The sequence below is a fragment of the Apus apus genome, chromosome 2 (genome assembly GCF_020740795.1).
Source record: "Apus apus isolate bApuApu2 chromosome 2, bApuApu2.pri.cur, whole genome shotgun sequence".
Taxonomy (NCBI): Eukaryota; Metazoa; Chordata; class Aves; order Apodiformes; family Apodidae; genus Apus; species Apus apus.
The window spans coordinates 44,359,596-44,383,955 of record NC_067283.1 but is presented as its reverse complement, the minus strand read 5'-3'; the positions used below and the strand labels follow the sequence as shown (position 1 = coordinate 44,383,955).

Below are 24,360 nucleotides of genomic sequence, written 5' to 3'. Positions count from 1 at the left end.
ATGAATATAAAGTGGCACTTTTAGCCACAAATGCAAGTTTATGGTTTTTAGTCTTCATGCCTGTTAGACTGTAGCTGGTTGAACTGAATGCTCCTTATGGCTCCTCCAAAAACTGTGGAGTTTTGGTAATGGTGATAGCTTTCAACCCAGTACTTTTCAACTGTAAAAACTAACCCAAATCAGAAGAATCAAAGGTGAAGGTAAGGAAAAGGTAGTGTTTGTGACATCTGTAATTGCACTGAACTATCTGGAAGCACTTTTAGATACAATTTATGATTTTGTAGCCAATTTCAAGGCAAAATCTACTGTTGAAATTGGATTGGAAACCTTGAGCATTTAGCTATTACAGTTGTATAACGGGATTATGTCCTGCTCTTCATGCTTTTTTCAAGTGCAAAGACTGATGTTCTCTACCTAGAGGATTTTCTAGGTAGCAAACTAAGAAACTTCAGCTACTCCACAGTAATTTCCCACGTGGATAAGTACAATGCAAGCTCTGATAAAGGTTTCTCTGGATTCTTTACAAGTCAGTCCTCATAATTAGTGCTTCCTATTTATTAAATACCTGTGCAAACTTAGAGCCAGTCAATAGGAATCAAATTGCACACAGAGTTGAGAGGAGTTTTGCTGTAAAATCTGGCTTCATTAGAAGACACTGTAACCAAAGCAAAACAACCTACACACAAATAACGTGATGTAGTGACAGAGCTGCAATTTTCCATCCTATCTAGCCCAGTATGTGGTAGCCCACACAGAAAAGCCACAGTGGTCTACCACTACTACAAAATCCATGTAAAAGATGACCCTCAGCATCTGAGACTAATCTCAGTACTTCGGAAAAACAGGCATCTGCTCTTCCAGTTACTTTTTTTAAATCAGAAGAGTAGACTGTGAGCTCAATAAAGTTACTTAACAGATGAAGTTATCTTCAGAACAGAAGAATATATTGCTATATTAGAAAGCAATCATTACTTACCTGAGGGTTCCAGTAGCTCCTTTAGAAGGAGGCCACATCAGTAAACATTACACTTCTAGTGAACCTGCCTAGCTGGGACAGCTTTGTTCTAGCTGGCATAGGAAGGCACTGATCATATTAATCTATAACATCAAGGCTGGATGTAGCTTAGGTACTTTTTTTGTCTAGTAATTTTTTCTCATGTATTAGAAAACAGATAATTTTATTCCAGCTGCCCTCATTATCATTCATGGAAATGAGCAGTTAAATACAATAAATTCTTATTTACAGTATTTTTTCCTTATAGATAAGTTGACCTCTAGTTGCCAGAACTACAATATAATTTGCCTCATCATTATTTTCACAAAAACACTACTGAAAGCTAAGTACATGCACTGAACATACAGTCCTCTCCAGAAAAATGTACATTGCCATACCTATCCTGTCCAAATGGAAAAAATTTATATAAAGAAATGGGTCAAGAGATAGGGCAGGAGGAAGTGATGTTAATCAACTCATTGGAAAGTGGCTTTCTTTTTGATGATAATGAGAGGATGAATTACTTATTTCCTCAGTAAGTATCAAGGAAAAATAGGAAATATAGGTACAGGTTTATCCTGACATGTTTTGTGTTGCCCATTCCTGCTTCATTGCCACGATTTGCAAAATGTGTTTTTCAATTTTCAGAAATAATTTATCAATAAAATGAGCTGGAGGCATGTAGCAGAAAAGAAAAAATACAAAGGGAATTTAGTTATTAATCATTAGCAATTTTATGCTGTTCCTTGAAAATAAATGAAGTTTTATATTTGTATTTATCACTGACAGTGGCTCAGGGTCTCTGAGTAGAGCCTCAGCACGAAACTTACTTCAGCTCTTTTGCCTCATACTTGTACTTGGAGAAACTCAAGATGGAAAAGACATGCAGATATCAATAGTAAAGCAAAACTGTTCCAGTAGTACATTATATTCTTAGCTGCTATGTCCACCCTAGTTTTAAACACAACTATAAAATATCTTTCCATAAGTATCTCATTATCAAAATACACTTTAAGGTGTGTTTTTTTTTTCCAATTAACAATTTAAAAAAAATAGTGCTATTTAAAACTATTACATAAAATAATTGCAAATGTATAAAGCCATTTTTCACTGGGTTATATTTACAAAGGTTTACATTTCCAAGGAAAGCATTGGTGGTCTAATTAGCTGAAACAAGACAGTAAGAGTATATACCATTGTAATGATACACTAAACATTCCGCTTCAGCCATTTCCTTAATATGGTTTGTAATGATTACAGAAGGAACTTTTCTAGCTCTTTCTTACCCACTCTGTTGCCTGTCTTTTTACAAATAAAGGGAACATTTTTTTACTCCAGATTGTATGAGTGAAGATGCAAAACTGTTAAGACAGTTATTATAGCAACTTCAGACAAACTGGAATTTAAAGCACATTTTTAAAGCTTCACTAGCACGAGGAATGTTACCTACCCATCTGCCATGACCCTCTGAAGATGTGCAGCGTGGAGAAAATTAATAGCCAAAACAAAAGGATTTTTTGCTCTAGCATGCATACAAAATGTAACTAAATCAAGGAACTGGAGACACTAAGTCCCAGTAAACCTGAAGGTTTACAGAAATACTCCTTACTAACCCAGTGTGACTGCCTACTTATCCTACTGCCACTGCATGCCAAGGGGATGGCCCGTGCTTGTGCGATTATGCGTTCTCCTAAACATCCAGACTGATGTTATAGGAAAAGACACTTGCTTTCCCTTCAAGCTCATCCATCACTGCAGACAGAGCATGCTGTGCTGACTATGAGGAGGGTAGGACAGGTGCAGAAGCAACATGCTGCTGGGTAACCAGGAGCAGCACTGCACAGCCAGCCAGGAAGAGGTCTCCTCTGCTGGAGTTAGCAGGCACAGCACTGCTTTCCAGAAGCTAAGATGGCATGCATCACCAGTACAGGACAGTATAACATCATGCACTAGATGACCCTGAGAACTAGAATGATAGCGAAAATTCAAAGTCAAGAGTCGTGAGTTGAAGCATTAAACCCAAAACAATCTGTTACAAATTGGGAGATAACAGCATGGAAGCATCTTAAAGAAGGAATAAGGAAGGAAGGTTCAGGTATGCTAGAAGTGACCAGTGTTAAAACATCTGAATAATACAGAAAGATTGTGCAGAGATATTATACAGGAGATTACTACTGCCTACAAAACATGAGGAGAATAAGCAAAGGATGGAAAATGACTACTTAAATTCCAAGGCAATGAGGCAATGCATCTTAAAGATGTTGGCATCAAACAGCCAGAAATAAACGTAAGCCAGAAATAAGAAGGTTCACAAGTAGTGCGGTATTTTAGCCCTTGAAAAACTTGCTAGGCAGAGAAGCAGGTGGAACTTTCTAGATGTATAAACCAGGTCAAATTCTTTAGGAAAAGGAGCAGTGAAAGTAGAGGCTTATGGTAGCCACTGTCTGGATGTGGTAGTCAAATTGACTTTTGTACTCTTTCCGTGGAACAGAAACAAATGGTGGGAAAGTGATGGGACTGGGGTACAAGACTTTCTCTCTAGCAGAGCATCACAATCTAAGATAATAGCTCTGGAATATGTCTGTTTAATGCACAGCTTCCTCTCTTGGCTCATTAAAACAAAAATAGCATAAATTGCTATTCACATAATTTTTCACTGCTGCCCACTCTCGGGTTAAAACTGGATCCCTTTCTCCTTGAGCTCAAGTAATGTGAGCAAGTGTTTTCTGTCCACAAAAGTCCATGGTTTTTTGATCTCTCCCGCCACCCCAAGTTCTTCATTTTCTGCTGAAGCATGGAGGATGCTGCCTGGAACCCCAGAAGTGAAGTGAGAAAGGTGACAGCGTGCCAAGGTGCACCAGCCTTTGCAAGCTGTTCTGACTCAGCGACATCTGAACAGTGAGATTTAAAAACCGCACTCTCAGTCCCACAAAACTCAGCTGTGTTCCCAGTCTCCACGGGAACAGAGTAAATCTGCAGCGTATAGCTGGATGCCATGGTAAGGAATACTAGGTTGAAGGCCTAACTGAATTTTATAATTAAAAAGTAGTATTTACATTGTCTGCAGTACTTCTCTGTAAGAATGAGAATCAGATTATTTCTTTACAGTTCTGAACAAATTGTGGTACCAACTGCCAACAATCTGGGTGAACCTTTTCTGCAGTAGCTTGAATTCATCTCAACATCAAAAGTACATGGTCCACTTAGATCTCTTTCATACTCCAAAACATAAAACCAGCTTGAAGACTAACAAATTGGTCAGCAACTTTTGATTTCAGACAACCCTTTTATATGTTCCACAAGTACACAGGGACGATAACTAGAAGGAAAAATGTTAAGATCGTCATTGCAGATTACATAAAACAAACATGGAGAGAAGCTTAAACTTCCAAGGAAAGTCTACAGTAGTTTTGATATTGCTGAAACTCATCCATCATGAAGTCCAAAACCCCAGACTGTCATCATGATTTTAATTTATCTAAAACTACTGCTTTGTTTTTCCCAGCTTTCAGTAAATGTAACTACCACTGCTAAAATTTGATCAATATACCATGGTTTTAAATCTACTTACCAAAGCTAAACCTCGAGCTTTGTATTTGACACCTTCCTTAATACAACTGTGTTTCATAATGCTGTAGATAATTTCCAGTGAAAGCAGAGTTTAAGGTATTTTACTCTCTATGTCTTCCCCTAACCCTTCAAGAGCCTGATCCCTGAATCCTCCAAGCTCTACTGTTATCTTCTGCTCATGTTGCAATTTTTTTTAAGGACTGCAGGATATGAGCCAAACATAGTTGGAACTTCCCTCCCTACCTGTTGGGGTTAGGATACTATCCCTAGCTGTTCCCCACCAGTTTTTCCCATTCTCAGAGGATTTTTTAGGTCTGCCCTGAAGCAACTTAAAGACTGCTACTGCTATGCCTTCTTGGTGTTCATGGACAGACTCTCCTGCCTTTCTCCTGCCTTTGCTTCCTTTCCTCAACTGTATTTAGTTATTAGTTATAACTAGGGTGCTTGTCAATCTGGCATTCATGGTATAATTTCTTCTGCCTAGCAGGATTTAGCAAGATTTATTAACATGTAAGAAAACTTTATAAAACCACTTTATAGCCTTTCCTCTAGTTTTCTTGTTTTTTTGTTATACAGCCCATCGATCAAAACCCAAATTCTATTGAAAAATCAATAGCTGGAACTGTTCTGCACTGTCAAATACAAAGTTGCCATTAATAACTTAATTCATAATTAGATATGTAGGACATGCATGGTTGCACTGAAATCTCTAAAGAAAAGAAGAGTATAAATACTGAAGAGATTGAGTAACAGCTTTGACACCAGCTTCAGGAATAAAAGGGTATTCACAAAGAAAAAAAGAGAAACCATGTAATTTCTCTTGCCTATCCATAACTCCTTTTTCTCATGAACCCACCACTTCAATGTCAGAGACTCTGGCAGAAGCACTTAAACATGTATTCAGTTTTGTACGATGGATTGACCCAACTTTTACATCACAGAAATAAATGCATCTAATTTTTGTCTTTATATTAACAGCCTAATGACCTCTAAGGGCAGAAACATCAGTTTCTTTCCTTTCATGCATATTGTTCTGTTTCTATTTAAGTACCTTTGTGTGCTTCCCCTTGGTACCTCTGTCACCCACATGTACTGCTTTCTTTTGGTCCTCTATTTGCAAGCTTCCCTCCCCTCCACCCAGGATGCATTTCTAGCAGCTGGGTTCTCTCCTACACAGATCATCTTTCCTTATACTGTGAAATAGCAAGCCAGACACATAGACATATATGAGGCTACATTGAAAGAAAAAAGCCATTTGATATTTAAAAAAAAAAATCACCTCCATCTCCAACTGATTTTGATGCCTCTCGTTTAATGGCATGTACCTTCACAGACACACATAAACCAATACTAAAAGACAGATCTATTAGGATAAAAGTAGTTTTCATATTTAAAAGTATATTACACCATAGTTGCAAAATTCTAATCCGATTAAAAATCTTTCACCACAATATTGTTTACACAATGAATCTTAAATATTTAAGAGTATGGCCCTATTCCAGAACACTAGAAACAAAACATAGAAATCTTCTCTTAAAAATATTTTTCTCATTAAGCACTTTCCTACTGCCTGACCCTTTTTTGAAAAGCTTGATTATTTGTTCATCTATCTACAGAAAAGTACGTGTTCTTTAGAAAGTAGCAAAGTATTTGAAGACAGTCTACATAAGCACAGTTTAAAGAGTTTCCATCTGCTTCTCTCATTGTTATAGATAAAGATGGTGGCATCAAAGTGTACAAAAGGTGCAAACACTCTGAATTTGTTTACTCATTTTTGCACTGGATAGATAGTTTAGGGTCCCGCATTTTGGTCACAACAACCCCATGCAATGCTACAGGCCTGGGGAAGAGTTGGCTGGAGAACTGCCCAGCAGAAATGGACCTGGGGGTGCTGGTTGACAGCCAGCTTAACATGAGCCAGCAGTGTGCCCAGGTGGCCAAAAAGGCCAACAGCATCCTGGTCTGCATCAGGAATAGTGTGGGCAGCAGGAGTAGGGAGGTGATTGTGCCCCTGTAGTTGGCACTGGTGAGGCCACACCTCGAGTACAGTGTTCAGTTCTGGGCCCCTCACTATAAGAAAGTGAACAACAACAGGACCAGAGGAAATGGTCTGAAGTTGTGGCAGGGGAGGTTTATATTGGATATTAGGAAGAATTTCTCAACTGAAAGAGTGGTCAGGCACTGGAACAGCCTGCCCAGGGAGATGGTTGAGTCACCATCCTTGGAGGTATTCAAGAATTATGTAGATGTGGCACTTCAGGGCATGCTCTAGTGGCTGAGTTTGTGGGGGTTTTTTTGTGGGTGCTTTTTGGTGGGTTCTGTGCGGATGTGTGTTTTATGCGTTGCCTTTATATTGGTTGGGTTGTGGGGTTTTTTGGGGGCAGGTTGTGTTGATGATTTGACTTGGTGATCTCAGAGGTCCTTTCCAACCATGACAATTCTGTGGTATGTGCAAAGCTAGCAAAGCTAAAGTTACTTCCTTCTAACTCAGCATCTCATTTGGAGAAGGTGCATTCAACTCCATCACTGCTCACAGGTCACTCAAACTCTGGGAACACAGACCTCCTGCCACATAAACTTGCTGTACATCATCCTCCTAGATTATTTTCCTTCTATCTAATTTTTTTAATAGCTTTACAATTCTGACCACATTTTATCCCCCTGTTTCCCCACCATGAATTAGTCACAAGGGACAAAATCAAATCTTGTTTTGTTTATAGGAAGTTTCATTTCAAGATCAAATTTTGAATCCTTACCATGGTCTGTAGGTTCAGACATGTAGAGCTGACTTGATGCCTCATTTCCACTTGGTTTATCATGTCCAATGGACACACAGTCAGATGTACTGACTGGCTGAGAATGAATTTGGAGGTTTGAAGTCTGCTCATCAGATTCCTTAGTTGAACAAAGCAATGTGGACAAACAGGTACAGTTAGAGCTTCAGCAGGATCACAATACAATGGCTGCCCTGATCTACACAACTGCTAGGGCTTGTATTGGGCAAACATTAAAAAAAAAAAAGAATCCTAACTTTTTTGTAAATGATCAGTAGTGACTGAGACATAAGCTGAGACAGAGTTAACCGGTTGGGTTTTTTTCCAGACACAATGGGAAATAGAAACTAGATTGTATGTGAAAGAAAAAGTAAAAGACAAAGCACTAACCAAAACCTCACTATATCTGAGATGCTTTCACTATTTCCAAACTGACACCGTTCCCTCTATGGTAAGACATAGTGCTAGAATTGAACAGGCCTACCTTCTGTTGCAGATAGCTTAAAAGCAAAGGAGAGCTTACACTGGGAGTCATTCCAAGATTTCGTTCTTACTAAAAAGCCAGTTGGAATGTTAATATTCTTAACTAATCAAATGAAATGAACCCACAAACCAAAGTGGGTTTGAGTGTTTAAAGGATTATAATTCTAAAATTATCTTGAAAACAAATGTATTTTGAACTCTGATGTCACAAAGACTGTCTGGAAGTACATTCCAGAGAACAGATTTAGTTTTAAGGGTGACTCAAAAAAAGAAAACTGTGCAATGAATAGAGAGTTTGTTGAACCATATCTGAATAACTGAATGTGCTTTCCCTCATCACCGATTGACAAGTTGAGCTAAGCAGTTCAGACTTCAATGCACTTCCAAATTATTGGTCTTAGAACAGAACCGTGCTAAAGAAAACACAAAGAAAACAGAAGACAGGTGTACACTGAATGTGCATCAATGAGATCTCTGAAACAACAGCCTGTACTTACATGTAGGATATCAACACTCAGCTGCTGGAAATTACGGGACCTAAATTCTTGCATTCTTTTGATGTTTTCTTGATATTTTTCTTCTGCCAGCTGTCTGTAAATACAGAATACTTGTGTTTAGGATGTGATATCAGGGACTGCAAAAAGAATCTTCTAAAAGTACATATGGAAAGACAAAATCCACCATTAAACTCCCATAGTGGTGCCAAAAGTTCATGGCAACAACTGAAGGTGAGGTTAGTTTTCGTGGACTCACAAATAGATTTCAGGCTTATTTCCAAACAATATTAGATTTTTCATTCACAGCTTGCATAATATAATTGAGAAATAGTAATTTATTAGCCCAATCTTTTTGCTTCTCCCAAATACCTTCAATATTTTGGACTTTATTCCACCATTTAGTCCAAGGATCTTTCAGCTGAAGACAGGCATGCAACACTTGTAAGCCATGAACACTTCACCTGGGGGAGAGCTGGTAACTGCATTTTTCTATATGGGATTGTTTAAACCAGATACTACATTAAGCAGCTCTTCCAGTTTCCATTAGTATATTCCCTTCCCACCCATCTCTAGATTTGCACTGCTGAAAGCAGGTCTCAAATCTGAGAAGGTACTGAGTTTGCACTGTTTCAAATACTTGCAATAAGAGTGAGCTGGAAGTAACCCAGATATGAATACAGATTGGGTTTAAAGATTCATGACTAAGAACAAGATTTGAAGAGTAGTATGTTGCCTTTATATTACAAAATAAGTCTATTTAATTCTGTTGCTGAGGAAAAAAAACATGAAAATCTAAATAGAAAACACTAAAGTGCAAGAAAATAAAGAAAATGAAAAGCAAACTAGAACTATCTGCAATTAGTATTATTTCCTAATCCCCATCCATTTTTCAAAAATTAAAGGGACAGACTTCCTATTTATAAATGTCATATAAGTACAAAAAGTGGCCTATCATATTATTGAAAACATCATGCAGAGGAAGTGTTAAATTTACACAGCAGCTTCAATTCAACAAGAATAAATTTGTATACCATCTCCAGTATCAATTGCAATGGTAACTGCTGGATGGATACACATGCCAGTAAGTCACATTTTCCAAAGGAAGATGAAGGCTTTCAGTTTTTTGCTTGTTGCCTTTTTGTGGAGGCATCACAAGTAGGCACAAATAATGCCAGGATGTGATTTTACTGAGCGTTTTCACTCAACTGCAATTTCTATTGATTTGCAGACATATGTAGCTGCAGAGTTTCTGAGGCCATAAATTCAGCCTTTACATCACCTTGTCATATTTTTCTGTGCTAGCATGTCATTGTCCTACTGAGTTGTTAACTTGCTTTGGCACAACAGGGTTAAAATGCCAGTTTTCATGATCAAAAAATAATTATTCAATCTATTATCCTCTATAAATAACAGAGTAAACATTTGTTAATTTACATCGCACTTCGCAAAACACTTTGAAGAGAATGTCAAAAATTAATTAAAAATTAATGGGATGCTTTTCCAGTTTTCATTCATACCAAATGAAACACTGAATATTTCTAACCGGGAAAAACTCAGATGTGTCATCAAAACAGTATATTCTTTGTTTTATTTTTAAAAGTAATCCATGTGTATGCACATAGTTTTCCAGCTGTTTCTCATATTCCACTCAGAAACAGTACTTACTCTCTTTCAGATTTTCTCTTTTATTCTGTCTCCCTCACTTATTAAAAAATTGATCAATGATAAAGCCTTTATAACATGTCTATTCCCCCTGTCTGATCATTTGCTAAGACTATCCTCTGAGCTATTAACTTCTACTGGCAAATCTCTTAGGCCAACAAAAACTGACAAAAGCTGATTTGTAGCTAACCTTCCAGCTCCTCTGACTGTGCAATCCTTAAAATGGCAAGTCATTAAAAAAAAAAAATCCTATTGTAACTCATTTGAAAATCTCTCATAGACTTACTTAACCAGAAATACAGTGCTCAAAGTACTAGTTTTGGGCTACTGTTCTGACTTCTTTTTCCCCCCTACATAAATAATTACTCTGAATTAACTCATCCAAAATCCCCTCTCAGTTTGAGTAGCAGAAGACCTTTTTTATTTTTATTTTTACCTTGACAGTTCTAACTCTCTCATTACTGTTGGATAGGGAAAACTGCACAGTTTGGGCATGTTGTTTATGTTCTGCTCAACTTACTTCAACTTCCTTGCTTTCTCATCTGCAGCATTTAACTTTCTCAGCCTCATTCGTTCCCGTGGTGTCATTTTCTGTACTTCAGACAGTTCCTGCAGAGTTTGCAAATGAACTTTCCTCTGCCTGAAATTGAATGCATGCAAACCCATCTTCATATAAAAGTGTAAATATCAGCATTTTTATTTGATATTGAAACACAGTGACATTTCAAATGAAATTATTAGAAAGCCACAGGTGCTATAACAGAAAAAAATATACCTTAATTTGGAAAGTAAATGCCTCTTTTAAACTGAAATATTTCAATTTAGACTTAGATTCATGAGGAACATGAAGCATTTCAGATGATAATGAAAAAAGGTAAACTCAGCTCATTAAAAGAATACATTTTGAAGCACAGTGAAATATTTACCCTGTCAGGCTTCATTATTGAGCATAATCCAAGTACAAAGGCAGTCTTTAAATGAGAACCACAGAAAAAAAGCAGCATTGTGCATGCATTTTATATTGATTGTTACAAGCTGTCTAGAATAAAAGAAAATCACAGAATCATAGAATGGTTTGAGTTGGAATATTAATGTGTTTTTAATGGCAGTTATAATTATCATGTTGTCCTTCTGAGCTTCTAGTCCTAATCAATAATAATAATTCACTGATAAAATGGTCTCCACAGACTATCTCTGACAGCTGAGCATGAATTATTGACATATGTATCTCAGCTGTATTTATCAACACAGATTTTTATCTCACATACTACAGTAACTACAAAAATTAAACCAGAGTTCACAATGCCTTGGCAGTTATAGTTCACTTACATGACTTTTTGTACTGGTTACATTTACAATAAGGTCATATTTATATTTATGGTAAGGCTACAAAGATGATCAGAGGGCTAGAGCACCTCTCTTAAGAAGACAGGCTGAAAAAGTGGCATGCTCATCCTGGAGAAAAGAAGGCTTCAAGGAGACTTCATAGTGGCCTTCCAGTACCTAAAGGGGCACCAGGAAAGCTGGGGAGGGACTTTTTACAAGGGCATGGAGTGAAAGAACAAGAAGTAATGGCTTTAAACTGGAACAGGGGAGATTTAGGTTAGACATTAGGAAGAATCTCCTTGGGGTGAGGGTGGTGAGACACTGGAACAGGTTGCCCAGGGAAGCTGTAGAAGCCCATCCCTCAAAGTGTTCGGGGCCAGGTTGGATGGGGTTATGAGCAACCTGGTCTAGTGGGAGGTGTCCCTGCCCATGGCAGGGGGTTTGGAACTAGGTGATCTTCAAGGTCCCTTTCAACCCAAACCATTCTACAGTTCTGTGATACCAAGTATTCATTTCAAATTACTATTTTTGCTCTTACAAGGTGAATTCACTTCTGATCATCTAAAAGCCAAGTTTCGTAACCACATAAATTGCAACACTCCCTCTGGACTCTCATTTTGAAAACAGGATTTTAATAAATGAAAAGAGAAATTTTCATTATGCTTTTCAAATGTTGACTATAGAGAGAAATAGTGTACAGATACGAATATTAGTGTGAAATACAAAAAACTAAGGACAAAGACAAGATGACCTCAATTATTCATAAGAATGGAACTAACTCTTCACATATAAATAATGCAGACATATTTCTTGTCCTCTGTAAAAAACTCTAATTTAAATTATAGGAACCTTGGGGGGAGGAAAGCCATTTTTCATCCAAGTTGAAACTGAACTTGTACAGCTTTATGCTTATTTAAATATTTAAAATATATTACTTGCATGGGACTGGAATAAAGTAAGCCACTAGAGGCCTTTACTAGAAGAAACTAGACTCAACCATACACAGCAACAATAATTCCTGGTGAGAATAAAATATTATAAAGTAGCAATGATTGGAGAGAACACCATAATAAGCAGCTCCTTGTACACTCACTTAGCCTGGAGTATTGCTTCATTACAGCAGATATAGGAAATCCACTATGTTTTAATTATTTCTCCTCCACTTTCCTGTTCTCTACCATTTTTCAAGCATTTTTATTTTATGTGATCTAGGATCACAATAATTATTCGGAATGTTGTTTCGCAGTAGTAATACAGAAAGCTAACATTCTCATAAATACAGAGAAAGCCATAATAAGATTATGACTTTATGCATATTCCAAACATTTAGTCAAAAAATTAATCAGATTGCAGCACATTTGAAGATAATTTATAACTTAAGCTTCTCCCAGCATTTTTTTCTCAAGTTGGTGCCTTGAATTTGAAAACTTCAAGGTAAATTTCCATGCCGAAAAAGAAACAGCATTCATTGCTCCACAATTTTTAGGCCCTCTGGATCTTTGCACAGAAAAAGTTGACTTTCTGTTTCCTTTTGACAAAAGTAAAAGGACATGATATTTGTAGAAAGAACTTGTTCTTCATCTTAGAGACTACAGACTTGCTTTTGAACAAGAACAGTTACAGACTCCAGGATATACATTAATGTTCTCCCCGTAAACTAGCTCTGTCAATATATGATGTCCATTTAAAAGGTGATGAGACTCAATACATTCAAACTAAGGTTGATGGATTGGGCATGGAACATAACATATGTTACAAACAGTGGTTTTATCAGTCTGCTCTGGAAGCATGGGGATATTTCAAGTCTAGGTATACATTTTGCAGGTAAAAATACTGCTTCCTCAAAGCATCTACAATCTTTTGGTGCACACTGATAATTTGAAATCATGTACCCACAAAATAAAGACATGGATTAAAAGTTTCTGCAAGATTCTCATACTCCTTATTTTAATGAACACTAAGCTCTCAATATAATTCAGAGTTGGCACAAGATCTGGGTAAGATCTCAGTGCCCCAAAACTATTTAAGGTACACCTCTGAGGAACATCTCTGCAGTTAACTACATTTTATTTGGAGAGGCAGGAATCTGCTCAAAGTCAAATCAATTGACGTGAACAGAGCAGCCACAGACAAAAGATACATCTAATATTTCCCAACTATTGCATATCTACCTCTCTGACTCTTGTATTTCCAGCATACTAGTAAAGGGTTATTTCTAGCAGCAGCAATCACATAGAATAGCAAGCAGGCCAAAAACTTGACAACAGCCTCAGCCAGCTCCATCTGCTGTTTTGTATTAGCGAGTTGTTACTAGGTATCACTTACTACTGCATTTTACATCTACCCTTACCAAGTTCAACGACCTATTTATACACAGAGACCCTTAGTCTGATAAAAAGACACAGACTCATCTGTTCATTAGAAACAGCAAGAACAGAACTGACAGGGTAGAAACCCAAACCACAATTTCTAGAAACCGGAGCTTTACAGATACGCTCCCAGTAATTAAACTAGGTAAAAATGATGTACAGAATATTTTATTGTATTGAAATCCACTGTCTTTGCCTTGCTTCCTACAAATGATACTAAATAACACTTTCCTTGGAAAAGCTGAAGCTTTTTTACTTTTCCCAAATAGATGATTGCAAGCAGCAGAATTGGCAGCATCTGCAAAGTGGCCAAAACTGCAGGTCACCTCTGAGACGAGAGATCACAAAAAATCAAGGGGAAAGGCTTATTGCCCCAAAGGCACTTGTAGTTCTGGATTGAAGCATGAGCATCTTTTATTGGTGTCACTTAATAATTCGAAAGATACCTAGGATGGCTGTTACAGTCTTGACAGTTATTTAGAGGAAACATAGAATCATATAATCATAAAATGGTTTGAGTTGGAAGGGACCTTAAAGATCATAGACTTCTAACTCCCCTGCATGAGCAGGGACACCTCTCACTAGATCAGGTTGCTCAGAGCCCCATCCAGTCTGGCCTTGAACACTTCCAGGGAGGGGGCATGCAAAACCTTCCAGGGCAGCCTGTTCCAGTGTCTCACCACCCTCACACTAAAGAATTTCCTCCTGATCTCTAACCTAAATCTCTCCTCTTTCAGTTTAACACCATTATCCCTTGTCCTCTCACTATAAGCCCTTGTAAAAAGCCCCTCCCTGGCTTTCCTGTAGGCCCCCTTTAGGTACTAGAAGGCCACTACGAGGTCCTCCCAATATGAAGCAGGGATGCCCGTCATGCCCACACAGGATCACAAACTCCTGATCTTGAGTGTGTTAGCTCCTGACAGAGCAAAAGTTGCTCTTCTGTATTTCTGTGGATTGGGTCCCTCTAAACATAAAGAACTACAAGATTAACACATATGTTTGCAACATAACATTATTTGGCAACACTGTAAATTCATACACTGCCGCCCATAGAACACTTAAAAATACTTACACAGCATCAAAAATGGGAGCAGCTTCTTTCTGTCTGTTAAGTGCCTTGTCTTTCACAGTCATGTTCGTGAACTTGTACTGTATATGCTGCAAGGAAATAAGGTATAAGTGGTATTAACACTTGAAGCAAAAGCAATCCAAACTCTTCGGCTATGACCCAATACAATCTTAAAGCAAAAATTGAACGAGCAGTTCCTTTCCTCATCTTCTTGGAAAGCCAAATAATATATACACTGAAGCAAGAAAGCAACATGCAAAAAGCAAAAAAAGCAAGATGCATTCTTTTTCATTAAAACTATGACTACTCAGAACAGCTCAGTGATTTCATGCACTCAGGCCCAAATGATCTGCACTTGTTACACATAAATGCCCATTCTTCTGATTCCTCATAATATTTTAAAGTGGATACATTCAGCACATAAAGTGTCAAGGATTTCATTTCTTACTGCCTCGCTACCTCATACATATTTGTAATCTAGCTCTGAAAGTCCCTTGGATTAATGTTCCCATGAACTTTATTTTTTCTCAACACATTTTCTCTGCCCCCGCTCTGTGTTTGCGAAATACATCCTCAAACAGTAAGTGTGCGGTATGACTTTTCTTATATACCTTTAGTTGTTCATCAATATAAGGGATTTTTAGGATCTCTGCTGCTGCTGGTCTCAATAAAGGATTCTTATTTAACATGCTGAAACAATAAATACAAAAAGACATAATTCAGCAGTTTTCCAAATTAACTTAAAAAAACACTAAACAAGAAAATAACATACCTGCACAGCACAGCATTCAGTTTCCTTGGATATCTATCAGGAAGGGAAGGTGTATCTCCTTCTACAATTTTTAATACAACAGATAAAAAATTGTGTCCAGTAAATGCATGGCTCATACAGCACATCTCATATAGAATGCATCCCAGAGACCTTGAAGAATAAAATAATAGGAAAGGTATAAAACATATTTTTGAAAGTAGCATGCACAGTGCCATTACAGTAGGTAAAATCACAATCTAAAGCTCATTTCTCCAGGGAATAGGATATTTCATTATCACGCTGTCCTTTTCATCTGAAATATTTTTATTCAGATCACAAATTAGTAACTTCATAAACAGGAAAAATCATCATTCTATCTCCATAAGTGCAGGAACAAACTTTCATGCTGTCTATAAATACACATATTCATATATATGTATGTAAAAATAAAGAAAGACTCTATTACATAAGTGTTACTCGGTAAGTTAATAATGAGGTTCTTAATTAGTGACTGATGGAGAAAATAGCTTAGTGTTTGGACATAGGTTTGTTTAAATTGGTTTTTGACTTAATTTCTGACAACAAACAGGTTAAAATTCAAGTTCAAATTGAATAATGCCAGTTTCAAGTAGCAGAACTATCTTCAGGTGGGATCTCACTCATTTGGCCATATACTCAAAATAGATTATAAAACCAGTTTGTACTGAAAGAAATACAGAATTTTCTATTAGAACATTGTATTGCAACTGCAACATCTAAAACTAATTTTTCTGGAAATATTCTTTGCAGAAGAAAAGAAGAAATCTGAACATGTACGTCTGGAGGTGTAGCTAAGAATCAGAGTGAATTTTGAATTATTAAATGCCATAAGTAATTCTAGCAAACCATTTCAAAGGGGCCTCTGGTTTATCGTCACCTTATTTACCAGGCTTTTATTCACCAGTCCTAATGGAGATCATAAAAGATTGCCAAGTTGAACATTTTAACATAAACACTCTCATAATAACGTATATCATGACTATTCAAAACAGTTTACTCTTCAGTTGGGTTCTGCCTGACAAATGTTGTTTTTTTTAAAAACAGGGCAGTTGAGCTTTCCAGGCTTTGAAGGATGTTCAGCATTACCTCCAGTTCATAGTCAGGAGAACTGAGACACTGGTAAGTTCTATGATCAAGGTCACAGAAAATGCTGCTGAGAGCCAGCCATAGGATCTAACTCATCTAAGTAGCCAACTTGTATATCAGAGTGACTTTACCATTAATGTAATATTTGATTGTGGTATTTCAAATTTACAGAAGCAGTATGAAAATAAAGCCTAGTGATATCAAGTAAGAAGTACACACAGGTGAATGGCTTTGATTAAAAGGATATAAACACTACCTCTGAAAGCAAATAATTAAAAAAGTTTCAATTATTTATTTTAGTTAAAGAAGAATAATTCATTTCATCTATCTGGCAATAAAAGAATGAGCAAATATTTTTAAAGATGAAGCACAAGCTCTACATACAGTTGAAGAAAGGAAGAGGAGAGAGAATAAGGGGGTTCACTCACTGGTACTTTTCAAGCAGTTGTGAAAGCAATTGAACACTTTTGCTAACAACTGTATACGGACCAACTACTGAGATACATAAACAATTGCCTAGGTTTTTAGATTTAACTGTCAACCAGTTTCAAACTCCCAAAATCAGTAACACACAGGTAATTATCTGTATTTACGAAGGATGTTCAAACTCTGAAATAAGATAATTACTGCATGAGAAAATACTTAAAAACAAAAAGAACAACAAAAAAACCCTGCACACATGGTATCTGAAAACGTCAAACAAAAATGGAAATCAGCCAGAGGGAATTAAAGAGAAAGGAAAATCCTAATCTGACAGACTGCACAATAACTGCTTTTTGCAGAAATAATCTGTTTTGGAGGCTGCTTGATTCTAGCAGATAGAAATTGCTTAATGAGCCATTAGCAGCACAGGATTTGCCACATCAGGGAAGCCCATTTATTCATCTAGTGTAGTACTCCAACTACATCTGAGGCTTTGGAGACAGATGAAAAGAACATTCAGGGCATTCTCCTGCAGCCAGCGCCATGAGCAGGCTACCCAGGGAAAACACCATCTGTCCCATGAAAGAAAAATACAGGGGGAAAAAAAGACAGGAAAAATTACAGAAAAAGAATAACATTTTTACTGCAGGATACAGTTATTTGATATTAAATAAATACCTCCTAAAGTGAGAAATGCTGCTCTAGGTCCCAAAGCAAGACTACTTCTTCCCAGGACAGCTGCAGAGCTGCAACTGCCTGAGTTGCCCCCAAGCTTTTGCCTCAAGACTGCATGTCGCAGGTATTTTCACAGAATCACAGAATCATAGAATGGTTTGGGTTGGAAGGGACCTTGAAGATCATCTAGTTCTAACCCCCCTGTATGAGCAGGGACACTCCCACTAGACCAGGTTGCTCAGGGCCCCATCCAACCTGGCCTTGAACACTTCAGGGATGGGTCTTCCACAACTTCCCTGGGCAATCTATTCCAGTGCCTCACCATCCTCACACTAAAGAATTTCCTTCTAATGTCTAATGTAAATCTACCCTCTTCCAGTCTAAAGCCATTACCCCTTGTCCTTTCACTACAAGTTCTTGTAAAAAAACCCTCCCCTGTAGCTTTTCTGCAGGCTACCCTCAGATACTGGAAGGCCACTATAAGGTCTCCTCAGAGCCTTCTCTAAACCAGGCTGAACAACCCCAGCTCTCTAAGCCTGTCTTCACAGGAGAGGTGCTTCAGCCCTCAGATCATCTTTATGGCCCTCCTCTGGACTTGCTCCAAGAGCTCTGCGTCATTCCTCGTTGTGTGTTGAGGGCTCCCCAACTGGACACAGGTCTGGTCTAAGCATCTTGTAAAGAGCATATTCAGCAAGAGAAAATTGCTTCCTGATTCCCATAAGCAATCTGCACATGACCCAAGCATTTTATTTACTTTCATAATTTACCTTGTGTAACTGCCAGTGTCATAAAATTCTAAAATGGTCATTAAACTACCCAACCAGTACACTTGGTTTGAGGGCTCCCAATATTCATGAATAGGGTCGACAAAGGTCCTAAGCAGAACTTCATTACAGCAAAATTGGATATAGGACCATTTCACATTGAAGCTACTTCCGCTCAGTTCTCTCACATAACAGTGTCTGGACAAGGCTTCAGTGTACTCTCTATAAGATCAACTGATAGATCTCTGACTTTGCCTTCTCAGGAGAAACCACCCTGAGGTTTTTGGTGTTAATTATTTACATAAATATTGTCCTTTTAAAATCATCTGATCTTCTGTAGTTATTTACAAACTGTGCTATAGTTCTTCAAAGGCTCTAAGATCCAAATTAGCTTTTAAATTAAACTCTAAAAGCTAGATAACATAAATGCATAGAACTTTGTGGATTATATCTGTCAGTCTGATCATACCATAAGGTCTTAAGAATTTGCTGACTCCAGAGTCTATGAGGAATATGTACATACATATTATCACAACACTCTCAGGCACTGTTTTTCAGGTCTTCACTCCTATTTTTGGTTCTACATAAAAACTGGCAGGAAAAAAAAAAAAAATCAATGTTTGGATGGTTAATATTAAAGAAAAAGAGAAACTGGGGGAAAAGAACAGACAAGCAAGCACAATTAAAATGAAAGTCCCAAGATCTGTGGTATAGGGAGCCCAATTTACCGAAACCCTGTGGACAACCACCTGTCAAAATCTGACACTTCTTGATGAAAGACATAGAGTACAATGGATTTACATGTGACTGTGACATTGCTTTGTCACTGGAAGACAAAAAGGAAATTATTATTATGGGGAAGATACAACAGCACTCTTTAGCTTTAGAACCATTTGCAGCAGTTATCATTGACCTGTTTGGTAAGTCTGGGCTTTCTAGGTTGCATGAAGATGATGGAAAGTACAAAGGTATCATCCCTGTTGTTCAGAAAACCTCAGATAAAAAATTAGCACTCAGCAAATTCATTAGTGAGTAGTCACAACTGTCCTGAATGCACTAACAGCTGCTTTTACTCTTCCCTGGAAAGAAATACTTTCATTTTGCTTTAATAGCTCTGGGAGTTCTTTTCAGCCTAATGTCACAAAGCACAAGTCTGTTTGGGCTGGAGTGATGATTTTCAGTCACTGCATGGACTGAAACAAAAGCTGATTAAAATTGTTACTTTGTTGGTAGACTGGACCTCTGATTGCTTTCTTAATAACATTGTTGATGGGACTTCATCTGCATTTGTTGGTGCTGCCATACCTGTTCTGCCATGATTCTTCAACAGCCTTAGAGTTGGATGACATTGACGCAATCTCCATAGATTTTGACACACTATTTCTTACCAAAAATATTTTTTTAAACCCATCCCAAATAACAAAATAAAACCCATGCATGCCTTATAAAATGAATTATCTCATAAACTAAACCAGCCTAAGGCCAAAGGAACTGATATACACAAAGTACATGTGGTTTAACACAGGGGGCGAGTCCTACTTGTTGTGTCCCTATAGGTACAGAGATGGTCAGGCATTTTGAAGGGAAAGAGTGTGTCACTGGAACACGAACTTAAGTTAAATAAGGATTTTGGAGGCTTTGTCAGCCACAGAGATTTCATGAAAGTTTTGCCTGGAAGGGTTTAAAAATAACCCAGCTGCTCCTCTGTCTGATTCAGACCAGAAGTACTAACTTTGGTCCCTCACATCACCAGGGACCTTCTTATCCACCAGGCTACCAACCATTCAACACAGCTCGCTCTGTGTTCAGTTTGCTATAAATTATAAGATACTGTCCCAGAGAAGCAGATTGCAACCATGTCCCACCACATGGCTTCACCTTTCCTGACCCTAAGAAACATCTTACAATGACACACAGGGTCTTCAGTTTGCTTGACACATGAATGCAGAGCCATAGGGCTGGTGGTGCAGGAACCTCCGCTGACCCCAGCACCAGCACCGGTCCCACCCCATGGTGCATTAGGCCAGGAAGGGTCACCAGGACCCCAGCACAGTGGTGCCTCTGGGTCACACTGTGCCCATGTAGAAGTGAGCCCCAACTGCCCAATGTGCACACACATGGCTGGCAAATCCCAACCTGTCCTGGCCTCTCAAACCAGGCACTGTCTCAGCTCAGCTCCTGGCTCCTGGGGGGAAGCACCAAGGGCAGAGGGGCTGGTGAACTGCTGAGCTGAGACCAGCTCCCCAGGGAAGCTCCTCGCCTGGAAAGGAGGAAACCCCAGACTGTGTCATCTGCAAAGGCTTTCACTTGCTGCCTGGCTAGTCCAGGCTCAGAGATGGTAAGGAAAATGTGTGTGCCCATTTTAATTTGCCTCCTGTGAATTAGGATTTGGCATAAAACATGGAATAGCAAAGAACTCCAGCCCTGAAGTTGTAACTGAGGACAAACACAAACCCTGCAGCTACTCTGAGCCTGATTGCAGAACTTCTTCTGTATGTAAAACATGAAGCTTTTACATCTATTGACCTTGGGCTATAAAGGACAATACTTCTTGCATCAGATGCTGCACTGTGAATATTCAAGCCAGTTTTGAACATTTCAGTGAACCTGAAAAGTACACTGTCTCTTTAGAGCACAACTTTAATGTAGCACAAATTAAGGTCTTTCCAATGAAAAATTATTGGCTGGACTGAACGATGAGAGAACCATGATAACATAGTTAGACAGCAAAAACTGCCTCTCCTAGAAAATATTTTACATTTCCTTACATTTAACATGGGAATGCTTGTAATCCTGTATTTCTTGTGTGTAATATTTTGAGTCCTTCTAGATATCAGAAGGACAAGTCTGAAGAGACACCATCACTTCAGGTACACATAAAAGACCTGGGCAACTTCTTGATGGGCAACTGAGCTTTGTACAAAGTGACACAAGGACTTCACCTCACCTGGAGCTTGAAAGGTGGGCTTCCCTGGGTGCACAGGGACCTCTTGTCTTTTGGCCTCTGTTAAGTGGGCCAAATGTAAAAAAATTAAACAGAATAATTATTGTAAGACTAAACGAAGACAGGAAATTACAGAGGTATCAATGAAAGACAGGTTCATAGTAGTTGACAAGTCCTAAACAAAAGAGAGTTTCTTGGCCCAGAAAGAGAAGGGCTTGCAGGCTAAAGGTCTAATCAGCCAGGGCACACCTCCTCCTTAGCGCCTCTACAGTGAGGACCAAGAAACTCCTACTGAAGGCAGTTCCACCCTCAGATGAGTGCTCTTGGTACTGCTTTGGAAAAATTAGCAAATGCATGAAGTAAAGCAGAAAGCTAGTAGCTAGTGAGTTGGGAGGGGCAGGGCAGGGAGGGTGTTCTGCTGCTTTGTAAATTTTAAAAAGGTGAACAACACATTATCTATAAAATATTGGACCAAACTCTGCTTTCATTTACTCTGTAAAACTTCAGTTATTTATATGGATTGGCAATTTTAACCACAAATAGAACTTACACAAGTATTTTACATTACATTTCAATTGCAATAAAAGAATTATTCTTTGTATTAGAAGAGTACAAAAGGCAGGTTTCCCTGTCTATACACTTGTTTTGACATCTTTTGAAATCTTCTCTCAATATATTTTTATTGACTACATGTATTAACTGATATTTGTTTTGATACAGATAAACAAGAGAGAATCTGACGTCAAATCCATCTCAGTTCAGCTACACAGACCATGAGATGAGATTCCTGACACATCCATTGACTAGATTGATCGAGTAAACAAACTACATTCCAGTGGCAATTTTTTTATGAAGGAAATTTCCCAATCTGAAATATCCATAAAAAAGGAACCTTCAGATGGGCATACATACAGGGAAAAAAACCCAATAAACCTCTTAAGAGAAGAAACAAAGCCCATTTTATATAAAAACACTATGACAGAAGTAAAAAATATAATATTTATAACTATCATCTTAAAACACAAGATATGTTAGGATACACATACAAACAACTCAGATATTTTCCCCATTCCAAAAAATCATTATTCGTTTTAGCTTGCAAGAAAACCTGCCCACCTAAAGGTTTTCTGAAGTCTTGCAACAGTTCTCATCTTCTCAGCTTGATCCTCCAATTATCATGTCAGAAGTACTGATCTCAAGAATTTGTGCCATCTAAGTGCAGAACTGACACTTTTCTTTCTGCTTTTGAGCCTTTTCTAAAACAGAGTGCCTTTTTGTTTCTGCTCTAACACTAACACTCTCATTTTCAGCTCCCCTTCCAAGTAACTTCGTCCTTTTCACAATTGCCAATGTTTTTCAATTCACTTTCTAAGAAGTTCCTTCTGCTTCCTCTCTAGCCAGGGATCATTCTTTCCTTGTCCACTTGGAAGTTTCACAGAAAGTTGCTTCTTTCCATTCATCTATTTCAATATAAGAAAGAATAATATTTCCCCCTCCCTAGTAAAATCTGAACTTTATCTACAATTATCCTGTGCCATGGCAGATACTGGAGCTGAAACTTACTCTCCTTTGAAGTGCCAGATAAACCAAAATAATAGCAAACTACATGCCTCTTAACACAAAGTGTAAACCTTCAAATTGCAATGTATGATATAAAAGTCCTGGAACAGTTTAAGTAAAGTAATGTAGTACACAAGAGGGTGATGCATTTAAAAAAAACATGAACAAAACAAAACAAAAAGTAGTTGCTAAGTAACACCAAATGCTGATCTAGAAAATAAAGACCTAATCCAACTGACATAGCATGCTGACTACTCACCAAATGTCAGATTTTGTGTTATATCCCTGGTGCTTCAGTGCTTCTGGACTCATGTAGTATGGCGTCCCAGTAAATGTAGTTGCCAGATCACATGAACCCATCAAAAGACAAGAAACTCCAAAGTCCCCTAAAAGTAACAGCAGAAACAAGAATATATTAATATAAATCTATCTCTATTCATATAAATTATTTGTGTAGTTGTTAGACTTGATACAATGGTGGTACATTAAAAAAAAAAAAGGCAGTATTTTAAAAAGTGGAAAAAACAATTTTCTGTAATTCTTAAAAATAAAACCACCAGAAAAACTTAGAATCATACAATTATGTAGGTTTGAAGAGGCCTTACAAGGTCATTTGACTCAAACTCCTGGCTCAAAGCAAGGTCAACTTGAAAGTTACATGTGGCTGCTCAGGTCTAGGTCTGGGTCCAGGTCCAGCCAAGCTTGCAGCACTCTGAAGGCTGGAGATTTCACTGCCTCTCCAGGCCCTCGTTCCTGTGTCTGACTGTCAAATAAATGTTTGATGACAAATTAAAATGGTATATCAGATATGACTGTATCTAAATCTCCTTATTGTCAAAATGTCTGCTGGATTGTTTTATCATACTAAAATATATCTTTAAAAAGTAAGGAAATCTCACCAATTTTAAGAAGATTATTTTTCAAAAATATATTCTTGGCTTTCAAATCTCTGTGAAGTATCCACCTGGAATATAAAAGAAAATTCAACCTCATCCAACTAGAAGCATTCGCAGTCACACATCAAATACCTCAAGTATTTATCTTGAACTTGTTAGGAAGACCAGCCCACCATGGCTACAATCTAACCCTGTAAGTGGCAATGCACAGAGGTGCCATCAAGGAGCTTCATATAAACACAGAGCTGCATTCACAGACACCCACATACAGGATGAGAGTCCAACTAGGCAGGATAAAAATGCACCCAGGGATCCCAGCCTGAGAAAGCAGTCACAGGTTTAACATGAGCTGCACAGGAAGAAAGGCAAGACTTCCCATCTGGCTCTACTTAAAAACATTACATGTTATTTTCTGCTAGGAAAATGACGTGTCTAGCAGCAGAGTAAGGGATGAGAAAAACAGCAATAAGAGATTCTC

At 38.0% G+C, this 24,360-nt stretch overlaps 1 protein-coding gene across 5 annotated transcripts in view; it reads right to left on the bottom strand.

Moving 5' to 3' along the window:
* NEK11 (NIMA related kinase 11) overlaps positions 1–24,360 on the bottom strand; it is a 126,210-nt gene that overhangs the window by 74,037 nt on the left and 27,813 nt on the right. For all 5 annotated transcript variants that reach the window (XM_051612092.1, XM_051612091.1, XM_051612095.1 and 2 more), the window contains 8 exons: positions 23,886–23,950; positions 23,246–23,372; positions 15,517–15,666; positions 15,356–15,434; positions 14,748–14,833; positions 10,501–10,620; positions 8,319–8,412; positions 7,321–7,459 (listed from right to left, as the gene is read on the bottom strand). In XM_051612092.1, coding sequence (XP_051468052.1) covers positions 7,321–7,459; positions 8,319–8,412; positions 10,501–10,620; positions 14,748–14,833; positions 15,356–15,434; positions 15,517–15,666; positions 23,246–23,372; positions 23,886–23,950 — 860 coding nt within the window. The remainder of the gene's footprint in view (positions 1–7,320; positions 7,460–8,318; positions 8,413–10,500; positions 10,621–14,747; positions 14,834–15,355; positions 15,435–15,516; positions 15,667–23,245; positions 23,373–23,885; positions 23,951–24,360) is intronic.